Source organism: Aedes aegypti, chromosome 1 (assembly GCF_002204515.2).
Source record: "Aedes aegypti strain LVP_AGWG chromosome 1, AaegL5.0 Primary Assembly, whole genome shotgun sequence".
NCBI classification, from domain to species: domain Eukaryota; kingdom Metazoa; phylum Arthropoda; class Insecta; order Diptera; family Culicidae; genus Aedes; species Aedes aegypti.
Genome location: NC_035107.1, coordinates 111,865,328 through 111,880,047, shown reverse-complemented (window position 1 = coordinate 111,880,047; position 14,720 = coordinate 111,865,328). Strand labels below are relative to the sequence as shown.

Genomic DNA, 14,720 nt, shown 5'->3' with positions numbered 1-14,720 from the left:
AGCAATATTGCCTGTTCAGAAGTTATATGAGCACTGCTGAAGAATTTGTGACTGGATATAAATCAATAACTAATTACTGAGACGTCCGATTTGGAAGCGGTCTTCGGCAAAGTTGTAGCTGATGAATGTGTCTGAAAGTATCAATGTAGCTCAAATCCCCAAGAGCACATGGGCAAACGCTATGACCGATTGAATGAATTGCTTGCTTTTCCCATAGTAATTCCCATATAAACTTCAAATGGCTTGTGCAGTCTCAGTTTTCATCCGAATGAGCTCAAATTTTGGGAGGACATTCAGAATTTAATCTAGAATCGAATTAGCGGTGTGGAGCAAAAACGATTTTTTGAACCACTCTAATAGTCATCGGTAACGCAAATGCGCAGGTCGGGAGAGAAGATTTCTTCCAACCCGTCATTGGAACGGAAAGCCTTTATTCCGTTACCAATGATAATGGCCTGCGGCTTGTAACCTACTTTGCACGAAAGAATATCCGCAAACACACCTGGCGACATATTCATTTGGCAACTTGTTGTTGCATAAATAACTATTTTGACACTCACCCATCCTATCGTAACGCTTTTTATATGAATGTCCTACAAAATGTGTATAACCCGTAATATCATGAGATCACACACCCAAGGGTTAATTCACATATTTCATAACGCTGAAAATGGCAATTTTTGACACCCACCCCACCCCCTCGTAACGCTTATTGTATGAATATTTTACAAATTTTGTGTGGGCCGTAACACCAGCAGAACACCTACCCACCCCCTTCAGCGTTATGAAATTTGTGAACAAACCCCAACCCTTTCAGCGTTATGAAATTTATGAATGAGTCCTAGGATATGTCCTACAAACTTCTCGCGCCACAGCATATAAATGTCCAAAATAAACATACTTTACCCTACTCGTTAATGCACAAAGCTGATCCCATGAGATGCGAAACATAATAATCAAGTGTAAAATGCAGCTTCGATACAGGTGGTTCGTCGTATGCTCTCTACTGGCATACGCGTACCGCAACCCTTCGAAGGGTTCGCGCGACGGTCGATCTCAAAACATAGCTACACGCAAGCGCCTACTACACCTTACATACCCTCAAGCGCATGGCACACTACAAAACGCGCGCTCGCTTGTATGAGACATCTTCAATATGCAGAGGGGTGCGTCCATTTAAAAAATCACATCTCACCAACATGTGCGCGTGTGCATTTGGCATAATGTTTTATGCAATGCATATGTGCAGTCGGTGCATGTTCCCTTTCGACTTGCGCTTGTATGAGTATTATGCTGAGGGTTCTGGTACTGCTGGGAAGGTATATGGATTGTAGGTGGTTGTGATTGATCGCCGCGGTGTTCGTGCGATGGTGGAAGCAAACAAAACAAGTGAATGACTGATCCTCGAAGACTCATCTGCGGAGACTGAGGTGAGAAGTGATTGAAACCATTTTCTGTAGCATTGATGTTGAAGTGAGGATCGCTTCGAACAAGTGAATTGCGGTAGGTTTATGGATAAGTGAGCCACAGTGAATGAGAAATAAATCTCGCCATCTTGATTTCTCCGTATAGTTTCAGAGCTATACGGTAGTCGTTCAGCAGCAGCAGCCAGTGTCAGTGGTGGTGTCCAAAGGTTCGAAGAAGTCAATTGAAATTAGGGTAGATGCTTTAACTGATTCGCTGATTGCTGCCAGTTTGGAGCCATTTTCTGGCTCAATTAGAGTTGATAGTGTCAATTTGATGTGCAAAATGTGATCGGTGGTTAGTGAATGGTGCAGTAGATGTGTCTAAGCTGTGTAAAGTAGGATCGTTTGCCATGGCGGTGTTGTTAACAAGTGGGCTCGTGGGCTTGTTAGCCGAAGAGGAGGGTGGTTATTAAATGGTGGAATTGAGGCTTTTAATTGCCCAGTGTTAATCGCACTCGTAAGTGCTCTCGTTTTTGTTCTCTTCTGCTTCCTTCGCCCGTGCTGGTGAGTTATTAGGAGGTTGAATGAACTTGTGGTGATTTGCTGAAGTGCAGGAACGATATATTCTAATGTTGAACATCCTGTATCGAGAACAACATCCAATTTCTTCGAGAGTGAACGGCTGTAGCGCTATGGCGAAAATGGACTCTGTACAGACGATCGTATTAGAGTGATCGAGCGCCCCGTGGCATTAGTGTAGACAGGCGGAGTAAAAGAAGAGAATTGTTAGTCGTGTGCCATAAATTTAGTTGAGCATAGCCAAACCCAGATTACCAGAATGACAAATTCTGGTCATGCAGTGGTTGTCTGGGAGTTCGAATCTCGCGGAGCCAAATGGCTACCGTATAGTCCAGCTGTTTCGCAGCACCTGGAACGGGCTCACGGTAAAAAGCTCACCCGAGTTCTGCTGAGCGATGCAGATCCATCGTTGGATCAGTACTATGTCAACGTTCGAACTATGACACAATGCTGTGAGGATCAGGAATTTGCTGTGACAAACGTTCGGAGACATTTCTACAAACCTAGTTCACCAGCTGGCAAAGGAACCAAATGGGAGTGGTGCGGATCTTCTGGGAACGATTGGCATAGCTATACTATGGAGGTTCAATGCGTGATCGAGGAAGCTTGGGCTCGAGGTGACCAAACAATTGATCTTACGAAGAGTCACCTTAACCTACCGTATACCATAAACTTCCTTAATCTTACACAAATACGCCATCAAAATGGGCCGCTAAGAAGCATACGTCGGATACAACAAGCACCTTACCCACTCGTAAAGCTACCACCAAATCAAGCGACCAATGCTACTCCTCAGGCTTCTCTCTCCGTTCCAAACCTTCCTCCAAAACCAAATCAATTAATCTCAAGTGGAGCGAGTTCATGTTCTTCGAATACATCCGGTTCTCAACAATCCACATCACATCTCCATTCAAAGTCAAAATCCCAGCCAGTGCTGTGCGCCAACCAACAAAAACGAGCCACAAAAGCTCTCAAAGTCGGCAAACAAATAGACATGGTTCCGGTTACGCCGACCAATCTCGCTCGTCAAATATTGCACAATCTCAACATCTTCGGGACGAAACATTCCCAGCATCAGGAACTTCCAGATTACCCCCAGAGCTCCAACCCATCCACCTCTAGCCAACACCAGAGCCATCATCATAACCAGCAACAATTCCAATCCAATCACTCCCATCAGCAATCACTTCGAAGTCACCCCAGTAGCCGATCAATGGGAGGATTTCAAAGGCACCGGAGCAAGTCGCGCAGCCGAGGTGAATCGCTGATCGAAACCGATTCTTCCAGCATCAACTCGGGACGGAGGCCCAGTGTGGATACTGTGTCCACCTACCTCAGCCAGGAGAGCAAAGATAGCACCGGACGGAAAAGTAACAACCTCGGATCGGTTTCCGATCTGTTGGACTGCTCTATGGGCAGTGATGACGTTTTTACGCCGGCTTCCTCGCAGCAGAACATTCCCGGAGCGATTGTCGGTACGATTAAAATCTTCTCATCAGACAAGTTTCAAAAAATACACTGTACTGTTCCTTTTTTGATTTTAGGAGTGGATCCGGCCAGTGATATGATATCGCGATTCGTGAGGGTGGTGGATCCGCCTCAGTGGCCCCATGCTCAACCCTGTCCGATGTGTATGGAAGAGTTGCGCCACAATAACCACAATCCTACGGTTTCTCTGTCGCGCTGTCAGCATCTCATGCATCTGAACTGTCTGAACGAGTTGATTTTGGGGCAGCAAAAGGAAAATCAAAAGGTAGGCAGATTATAATTGGAGACAACTTTTCATAGGTTAGTTCAAACAACACATTTCCTACGGACATGAACACCGGGCTCAGAGGCAAGTTTAACTGGGAGATTTTTGCCTTCGCCATGTAATGAGACTATTTCATCATCTTTCCTGATGAGATAGTTAAGGCAAAGGAAATATAATGGAAAATTGTAGTATAGTCCGTTGAAGAGTGTTAAAAGCGAAATGAGAGTACCTATTTAGTTCCAGATAAATATGGGTTCAAACAGTATCCCAAACAGAGAACTGATAAACGCATGAGTTTAAAGAGAGCCTTATTAAAATAAATAAATGAAATGAAATAAATAAATAAATATTAGACCTGTTCACGAATTTTCTGCACATCTTACTTCTGTCGGGACCATTGCAATTCCACGACTTATGGCCCTGCCCGAAACACTTGAAGCATACAAGGCTGTTGTATGCTCAGTAGTGCGGGACAAAATTTAGATTCTCGCTCCAGTCTACTTTTAGGATTGCATTTAGGTCCCATACCAACTGTGCAAAATTTCATCGCGATTGGAGGAAATATATTTTAGCGCCAGCCGTTCAAAGTTTGTATGGGATGTACTATGAGAAAACTTACTTTTGCAAAGAAAAATCACCACAGGTCGCCCATTGAGCTCTATAAAAGTTCTGAACACAGACCTCGATAGGTATTTTTACGATAAAGAATATTGCCGAAGATCGCGAAACAATCCGACACTTGTGAAAAAAGTTATTCAATGAAAACCTATTCGCAATGCGACGTTGATTAACACGTAAAGGAATAACAATAATTTAACAAAATCGGGCAAAACTTCCGAATAGTCTATGGTAGGTAAATAACTTTTTTCACAAGCATCGGATTTCTTTGCGGTCTTCGGCAATGTTGTTTATCGTAAAAACACCTATCGAGATCTCGAGATCAGAATTTTTATAGAGGTCAATGGGCGACCTCTGGCGATTTTTCTTTGCAAAAGTAAGTTTTCCCATGCGCTCCCAATACGACAATCGTCCGGTGGGGTGTGCTGCTGTCGTCATGATGATGGTTGATGAGAGCAATGTCAAACTCATTCATGGTTTCAAAACATTCGGAACAAAATATTTATTTTCACCGCTTACTTCACTTATGCATGAAATTGAATGAGATCCAATGGTAGAGAATTCATTTATCTACCCAATGGTATTTTTAGGGGCAGCGGAGAATGTCCCGAAGCTTGTTTTATTCAAGCGCAAAAATCGCTCAGGCGAAAGTTCCAATGAAACTAACCTCACATATCCTGGTTTTTTAACCTCAAACTAGTGCTCCTACCAACCGGATCTCAATTTTTATGAAAGTAGTGCAATAATACAAAAAACAAACGTATGTAGAACATAGAGAAAGGATATTCCTACCTTTTACGCCTAATTGTTTCACTGTGAACCGTCTTATATTAGGAAAATAAATCATTTTTCCCCACAGCGGCATGTGATGGATGCGTGAAAAATCAAATCTGTCATCATCTGACTAGTTGCGCTACCAAAGTATAGGGTAACTCGGTGTAATACGCCCCAACGGGGCAATACGCACCTCTTCATTTTCACGGGATTGAGGCTTCTTTTGCAAGTAGATATGATCACGCATATATGTTCTTTGAAAAGTATAAACAATCAATAGAAATTCTTAAAACATTAAAAATCAGGTTTTTGGTTTAAAATTTTGCTTCTGATAAGCAGGCCTCAGGGAGAATGGAACCCATTCTTTACTATTGCACTTATTACAAAAACTTTTACCAGAAGACGAATGCTAATGGACCCTTTTAAGCTTAGCAGGTGGTGGAATTCTCCTTGGAAACATTTATGCAACGCTGTGGACCTTTTATCTATGGGAGGGGCATATTGTCCGGGTTGTTTTGAAACGTAAACATTAGGACCGTTTACAGAAAAACATCTTGTACACTTTTTGGAAACAACATGGAAAGAGAAAGTTGCGTGTAGAGCATGACCAACTAAATAAGGAACACCTTGACATAAAAAACTTTAGAAGTGGTGTATTTGCTACTGCGATAGAGCAGAATTTCCTTAAGGGGGGCGTATTACACCTTTTTACCTTAGATGGCTAACAGTATGTTGCGTTTTGCGATTGGAAGCGTATAGTAAATCCCATACAAACTTTGAACGGCTGGCACTAAAATATAGTTTCTCCGATCGAGCTGAAATTTTGCACAGTTGTTATGGGACCTAAATGCAATCCAAAAAGTGGACTGGAGCGAGAATCTAAATTTTTCATATAACCGTGTCCCAGGTTAATGCTCAGCCGGCAAACCGACCAGCCTACCTTGAGTATGCCCAAGTTCTTCGTTTTGTAGGCCTCTGCGAACGGCAGCCTGATCGCCGCCACCTGGGTGCCCTGTGGGCCCTTTCGAAGGTGGATGGCCTACTGGTTACGTCGATTTCACACTGTTCTTTGAGGGCAGCCGAGACCTCCGCTGCATCGGTAACCTCATCCAGATTTTTACACTGGAGAGTCGCTTCAGCAGTCAGGGAACTTACATCAACCTCGTTGCCAAGTACTTCTTGTGCCAGTTGCTTATAGACTGCACCCTTTTCCTTGGCGTCCTTCTTTAAGACTAGGATCATTTCACTAATCCTAGTCCGCGTTATGCTCCGCACATCTGCGCCCAATGGCGATAACTTTCTCGCATCGCCTTCAGAAGCTTGGCGTTTCCTCCGTTTTGATGACGAGAGCTTCGCCTAAATTCCTACGTTTCGCTGTTTTTGGCGCGGTCTTCAATAGAATGAAGTAGCACAAAACACAGGGAAATTTAACCCTATCCCGCCCATGACTTTTTTTTCATGATTAAAAATAGAAATGTACATTTTTGCGCAAAATCGTAGAACAAAACCTTGTTTTTAAACTAAGAATTAGTGTTCAAGGTAACAAGACGGGGTTGGTGGTCTGATGGCTACCGCTTCTGCTTCATATGCAGAAGGTCATGGGTTCAATCCCAGGCCCGTCCCTTTCCTCGTACTTTGTAGTTGTATATCTCTCACTTGCTTCTATCTTCCATTCTAAATATATCCCACTCAAACTATTCGTTCATAGCAAACGCTAGAACCAGAGACGGACAAGAAACCGTTTCCCTAACGCTTCCTACTTCCACGCGCACGCCTTTCTTACGCCTGATACATAGGCAGTCTGCTAACCACAAAAGCAAACCTCTCTGTCATGCCTTTCTACCAATCCATACACTCCCGCATGAACTGACGTGGATGCAGTGGAATATACGGTCTACGTGGGAGTCAGTTCAATGCATCATCAATTCCTCCCCCTTCCCCTTATTGGTCTGCATTCTGACGTGGCAGGTGCCATTGTTGCCTAAAAATACCACCACCAGCACTTATACACTGAGGATGCCTGTTAGTCCCAAGCAGTCATTCGGTTGGTTCCTTGTGTAAGTGCAGCTGATCTGGCGATACTGGAGTGCATCCACGGGCGGCCAATCAAGCTCAAGCTCAAGCTCAAGCTCAAGCTCAAGCTCAAGCTCAAGCTCAATTAGTGTTCAAGGTAACTTAAAATAAATATGAGGTGGTGCTCTGATGCACCACCAGGAACTTAGAGTACTTTATGGCTTCATTGTATTTTTTCAGATGAGCTTTCTTCAAACGCTTTTGTAATTGCCGTTTGTTATCTCTTCCTTTACCTAATTTGTTACATGAGTATAATCCAATACTTCGATGTTTTCCATCAGTGGAAGTACCGGCAACTGGATTTATCTTCATCATCGCTCATCATATCCAAATTCTCTACTTCCGTTTCATCTCCTTCGGGCCTCCTCGTTTCGATTCCAGCAGCTGGGACTTCAGGGCTCAAACTTCGTCGTGTGTAGAATGTCCTTCGGGGACATTCTACAGTGATAGCAGTGATTCAGACAGTGATAGCGTGGCTCACTGACCACCAGCGTTGGGCTCGCCGATCTCCAACGTGTTGCCTCGTCGCAAAGCTCCCGCAAGGTTGTATGGTCGACGGTCAGAATGTTGCGGACCATCTAAGGTCGTTCCTGGCTTGTAGGTGGATCCCCTGGACACTTATCACACCGGTTTCGGACTTCGGATGTTTCCGCGAGGGAGTTTTCCCTTTATTTGCCCACACGCACTCTCAGCTTTCTTCTTTTCACTTTCGGAGCTTGCTTCAATTTCGTCCGTATTCTTCGAGCATCAATCACTTTCTTCCCTCTTTTTTCCATACTCTCCTTTCCTCTCCATTCACTTCTCCTCTCTTCCTTTTCTTCTCTCTCTAATTTGTTCCCGGAGTTCTCATTTGAGACAGGGGTTGCCACACCCGTAGATTAAAATTGAACTCATATGGCGATGTGAAACGTGCTCCACCTCTCGCTAACCATAGTTGTTATAGGGGTGGGGGTGGGGAGTTGTTTGACTCTTCACTAATATATTATTAATTATTTGAGACATCTACTTACTTGTTAAACTTACTCTTTTTTTGTCCCTATTTAATTTCCTGTGGCTATAGTGGCAGCCAAAACTCCTAATTTTCATACCATTTGAACTACTACTTGGCCTCCTTCCTTGGCGGGAACCTTAGTCGGTTACTGATACGTTCAGAAGCCTCTCCTTCACATTCCGCTAATTGTTTGTTTTGGTTGATCATCTATTATGGGTCCTCCCTAGGAGCCGGTATCCAATTCCGCTGGAATAGTCGCCTTTATGATCCCATGGTTATCTATGCAAGCAAGGAGGCCATGCTAGGGTTGACATAGTCCTTCATGGGATACTATGTACAGAGCCGAATCGGCGCAAGTCAGGTAATGGTATCTGAGCCTACTCCCGCCCGGTTGGAGCAACCGTTACGCCATTTAGGGCCAGTGTCACCCGACCCTACTAAGGAAGCAGACTGTCGCCGCTGTCAGTCTCAAAGCATTCTATCCAGTACATATACCGTTACTTATCCTTAGTCGTGCGCTGCCAGTAAGGTAAAAAGGTGCAATACGCCCCCCCTTAAGGAAATACTGCTCTATCGCAGTAACAAATGCATCACTTCTAAAGTTTTTTATGTCAAGGTGTTCCTTATTTAGTTAGTTATGCTCTGCACGAAACTTCCTCTTCCCAGATTGCTTCAAAAAAGCGTTTAAGATGTCTTTGTAAACGGCCCCAATGTTTACGTTTCAAAACAACCCGGGCAATATGCCCCTTCCTATATAAATAAGGTCCACAGCGTTGAAGAAATGTTTCCAAAGAGAATTCCACTACTTGCTAAGCTTAAAGCGGTCCATTAGCAGTCTTCTTCCGGTAAAAGTTTTTGTAATAAGTACAATAGTAAAGGATGGGCTTCATTTACGGTGAGGCTTGCTTATTGGACGCAAAATTTTACGCCAAAAACCTGATTTTCTATATTTTTAGAATTTCAATTGATTGTTTATACTTCTCAAAGAACATATTTGCACAACATCATTTTTTCGCGAATATTCAAGGTATGTGATCATATTTACGTGTAAAAGAAGCCTCAATTTCGGGGCTTTTTGCTCGTGGATGCCGACGATTAGGGGGAGATCCCCCAGTACCGGACACTTAAGCCACTAAATTCATAATTCGAAAAATATTGATTTTATGGGCTCGTGTTACCCATTTATGATAAATATTTTCATTTTTGTAGTGTACAAAAATAAATTTGAAAATAGATATATGAATTTTGACATTGCGTTTTGATGATGTATTTTAGTACCAAATTGATCGATCTTGAAAGGTGGCACCCAATACCGGACACGATCTGGAAATGCCTCGAATTCTATAAATTTGAACATCATTGAATGTGTACACTATAAAAATAGTTTATAATTACCAATTCAATGCATTTGCAACATTTACAAGAATAATGTGAGTTTTTCTTAGTTTGCAAGATGCCTATCAAAAACCTCTTTCATATATGATGAAAAATAGCACATTTTACGATGTTGTTCTGAATGTTCATTCTTCTTAATTTTATTGCATGTTTGATACCATGATCGACGGAACCCATGAAAAATGAAAGTTTTTTGAGACACTGATGCAATAATTACAAAGATATCATATAACAAATCATGCTGTCCGAAACTGAGGGACAGGAGGTGCTTAACCAAAATTGTAATCTGTTCATATTTAGTTCAATTATGGTACAAAATACATTCATACTATCAAATTAGGATTATATTCGATCATGCTTACGGGATCCAAAGTATTTTTTCATATTCAAAATATTTACTAAATACGCTCAAAACTAAGTAAATACGTCAATTTTTTAAATATTTTCAAACTTTTCTACTTTTTAAAAAAGGCATGCATATTTTAAGGATGTGTTATTCTACGCACACATTAGTCTACATAAAAGCTTTCTTTTCTACTAATACACCACTTGATTGGACCATGATTTCTCAATGTTTCGACTTTGTCCGGTATTGGGTGCTGTCCGGCACTGGGGGATCTCCCCCTAATTGGTCTCGTTGCCGTTGCCATTCTTGCTGTGCGATCGCAGCGCATGGATCGGCTTTTTGAACAAGTCCACTACAGCAATATTGGGTAGCTTTGGTGGCTTGTTGAATCGATCGGTGAGACGACGACGAACCGTGCGCGCGTTGCTGTTGCGTGCTGGGGGACGCCGTTAAGTCAATCTTCTCGGATTGATTGTTTGCTTTCGTAACCGGGCAAACAGTTCGATCTGACTCGGGGGCTTCGACAGCTCGGGAAAAGCAACCAACTAGGTGAGTAATCGTGTGGTAGGACCTACCGCACAGTATTTCGATCGGCCGAAATCGTGAACTTAATTCTGTAGAGCCTTTAAACGTGATTTTTTCGGAATGGTGTCTTCGGACGAAAATTTTCTAAAAATATAGCGCATATATTGACGGTAAATGTTAGTTCGCAACTTTGCCACGGGCGGCGCTGCGAAAATATTTTTTTTGAAATGGCGATCTTTAAATATGATGTCTTCGGCATTGTTGCAGATAATTCAAATACAAACAACTTTGCCAAAGACACCTAATGTGTATTCAGCCGCATTTCCAAAATACGGGAGTATTTTATGAACGACCCCCTAAAACTAGTGTTTCTCCGATATTTTGAAAATACGAAGTTTCCGGTAGCAACAATGTTCTACAAAATTATGTAAACAGTCAAAATGAATCATTCTCTAGAAGACACTAGTCTTCTAAAGATCAAGGAAAAGCAGTTATAACCGTTTAAGTGCAAAAATCAGTCATTGTTGGGGTCCGTGTATTTATTCGGGTGGCAGCTGGTGGCAGATGAAACCTAGTAGTATTCAAAATACATCATTAGTAGTTGTAAATGTCGATAGTGTCATTAGTATCCACGAGTATCCCTTTTACTTAGAGGAAGTTTCATCAATGACTCTTATTACTCTGTAGTACTTAGTTATATGATGGGTAGAGGGCTATGTGGCTCCATACTTCTTCTTTTTCTTCGCCTTGACACATTCTTTATCATTACGCACAACCAACAGGTTCCAAATACATTTTTGAAGAAAGTTCTCAATCTCCTGAAAAGACGCTTTACGAAATGACTCGCCCTACAACTATTTTTCACTTGAGATTTTTGCGTTTTTTCGTATATCCCAAGTAACCAAATAGCACTTTAATTCGCTCTGCGTGCTAGCATTATACAGCTGACACGCTTAATTGGTCGAATAATAGCACTAAAAGACCAAAAAGATTAACTAGCAGGCTAGTGTTTACCACATGACACGTGCAAGAACGATGCGGTGAGTAGCAAATTAAGTGATGATCAAATTCAAATCCAAAATCAGGCAAGTGTCTCAATATCAGATCATTTTGTAAAAGAGTGTTGCTACCATAAGAACTGCGTTAACATTTAAACACTGATTTGATTCACAGAATAGTGATTCAATGATTTACTCTTTTCTCAACAGAATATTTCACCAAATTTGCATAGCTTGCACTTACTATAGTGTCTATGTACGAAAAATAGCTAAAACTACAAGCGAAAAATAGTTGTATGGTGAGTCATTTTGTAAAGACTAATTGAGAACTTTCTTCATAAAAGTATTTGGAACCTATTGAGTGTATGTATAAAGATGAAGAATGTGTCAAGAAAAAGAAGAAGTTTGGAGTCACATAGCCCTCTACCCATCATAAAACTAAGTACTACAGGGTGATAAGAGCCATTGATGAAACTTCCTCTAAGTAAAAGGGATACTCGTGGATACTAATGACACTATCGACATTTACAACTACTAATGATATATTTTGAATCCTACTAGGTTTCATCTGCCACCAGCTGCCACCCGAATAAATAAACGGACCCCAAAAATGACTGATTTTTGCACTTAAACGGTTATAACTGCTTTTCCTTGATCTTTAGAAACCTAGTGTCTTCTAGAGAATGATTCATTTTGACTGTTAACACTATTTTGTAGAACATTGTTGCTACCGGAAACTTCGCATTTTCAAAATAAACGAGAGAAACTAGTTTTAGGGGGTCGTTCATAAAATACTCCCGTATTTTCGAAATGCGGTTGAATACACACTAGGTGTCTTTGGCAAAGTTGTTTGTATTTAGATTATCTACAACTTTGCCGAAGACATCATATTTAAAGATCGTCATTTCAAAATAAATATTTTCGCAGCGCCGCCCGTGGCAAAGTTGCGAACTAACATTTACCGTCAATATATGCGCTATATTTTTAGAAAATTTTCGTCCGAAGACACCATTCCGAAAAAATCACGTTTAAAGGTGCTACAGAATTAAGTTCACGATTTCGGCCGATCGAAATACTGTGTACCGGTTCCGCGCTCGGTGGTTTCACACCGGACGTTTTTTTTTTTTTTTGGCGGCGGACGATTGCCACTTTGCTTTGCTATGTTGGCGTAGCTCATCTGTACCAAAAGTTGTTTGTTCTGGACACGTGATATACCAGAGTGTGTCTGCTCTTTGCAGTGCTTGCACGAGAGCACCTGCTCCTTGTACACCACGGACGCTTGCAGAAATTCCACGATCTTCACTTTGGTTACATCTTCGGGGAGGTAATGCACCTTCACACTTCGACACTTCCTTCCTCGATGGTTATGCGAAGCTTGTGCTGCTTCCCGTCTATCTCCACTTCGTGACGTCCGTCATGTTCTTCCACTATTTTCTGTGCGAGAGCCAGGTCGCCGACCTTGACGAACGCACATTGTTCACCCCTACTGCACTGGAGTCTTTTCACATCATCCTTGTTCAGGCCGAGAACTGTATGGCAAAAGCCGTGCACCTTCTCGAATGTCGGCTTGACGGGGAAGTTCGAGGAGTTGATCCAGAAGGTGTTTGGTGTTTGCTCACTTCATTGCGTAATCACCACAGACGCGAAACAATCGAAAGGCGATAAGAAAAAAAAACCTGACTAACGAGGAGCTCAATAATAAACACGGCTGTGCGTCTCAGAAGCTGAGCGATAACTTAAGTTCACATAAAATGTGTTTTTTTTGTGAGTTTTTAACTTAACAATCTTTTTTTTCAGAGTCTATACATCGAATGCCCGATTTGCATGTCAGTGTATGGGGAGAAAATTGGTGATCAACCGCCGGGGACAATGTCATGGATCGTCATTCCGAGAAGCCTTCCGGGTCACGAAGGGCAGAACACCATCCAAATAACCTACAAGTGAGTAAAAGTGGAAAATGACAGAATCAGTCAGTTTTTCAAATTTCATATCACCTGTTTCAGTATTGCATCGGGCCTTCAAAGCAAAGAGCATCCTCACCCGGGACGGGCTTTCTTCGCCGTGGGATTCCCTCGAACATGCTTCCTTCCAGATGGCCTTCTGGGGCGTAAAATACTGCGCTATTTGAAGATAGCCTTCGACCGGCGGCTACTGTTTTCGATTGGCCGATCGGCAACCACTGGAAGGGAGGATGTGGTCCTTTGGAACGGCGTGGAGCACAAGACGCAGTATTCGATGTTTCCGGATCCGCAGTACATGCAGAGGTGCATGCAACAGTTGGTGCATCTTGGCGTAACCGATTGAGTTCGGTGCCATTCGGTTTAGTGAGTTGTTTTCGATTGTTTTGTTTTAATTTTCTGTTATAATCGATCGTACTGAAGCGACAAGACTGTGAGTTTGCGCGTGTGAAATTTTAAAAATTAAGGTCTGATCTGGAGCAGCTAAAGCGAGTGATTGAATTTTCTTCTAGTAATGGAAATTTCAAGTCCTCATCGACATGTGTTCTTCCCCTATGTGGTTCAGAAGTATTTCATAACAAGTATCGTATGGAAGGTTTATCGCATTTATGTGTCGTAAGGGATCAATTATCAAATTATTATATCCAGGATCTCAAATCGATTTTGAGTGTAGAAACAATCATATCACGCAAACATCTTCCATGGAAACAAAGACTAACTATGTGCCAATAATAAGTCGAAATGTGTATATAATGTTTTAAAATCACATATTTCTAATAGGCAACTGACGCACATTCATTACACTTTATGTACTGTTAGCAAACGAGAAAATCTCAAAGAGGTTATGTTCTAACAAGTGTTTTTTTTTCTCTAATTTATAATTTAGCCCACTGAACTCAGATAAGGTTTTGGGTTCAATACAACAAGCATCTTCCATTTTAAGTTCTTCCAATATCTGTGTAAATAGTAGATTTAAGATAGCCTGAATATAAGGAATGTAGATACTTTTAGCAAATTGATTTATCTTCATGAACGTTTAGACATCATGTTCCTTCCTTTATTTTTTGAAATCATTGATCCACATAATCAAAAAATCTATCCATCAAAGAAAAAGGTTCTTATATTTTAACTTGAAAAACAGAGAATTGGTTTTTTATCAATAAATTGCAGTAATTCTACTGACCAAGTTTTGTTTGAAAGAAATCCTCTATACGGCTAGTAGTAGTAAGATTCGTTTTCGTTTTTGATTTATTTTTTCTTGATTTGCACGCTTTTTGATTAGCAGTGCTTTATGGTAGCCCAGG

At 41.7% G+C, this 14,720-nt stretch overlaps 1 protein-coding gene across 2 annotated transcripts; it reads left to right on the top strand.

Annotated features, from left to right (window-relative positions):
* Positions 1-1,183: 1,183 nt before the first annotated feature.
* LOC5570701 (protein deltex) lies at positions 1,184-14,594 on the top strand. 2 transcript variants are annotated; one of them, XM_021845405.1, is made up of 5 exons: positions 1,184-1,503; positions 1,573-3,460; positions 3,530-3,738; positions 13,256-13,398; positions 13,462-14,594. In XM_021845405.1, exons 2-5 carry the CDS (start codon positions 2,245-2,247, stop codon positions 13,760-13,762), a joined length of 1,869 nt encoding a protein of 622 aa, XP_021701097.1. In that variant the 5' UTR covers positions 1,184-1,503; positions 1,573-2,244; the 3' UTR covers positions 13,763-14,594. The 2 variants fall into 2 exon arrangements, with proteins under 2 accessions (XP_021701097.1, XP_001659292.1); XM_001659242.2 differs by having other exon boundaries at positions 1,184-3,460.
* The last annotated feature ends 126 nt before the right edge of the window (positions 14,595-14,720 follow it).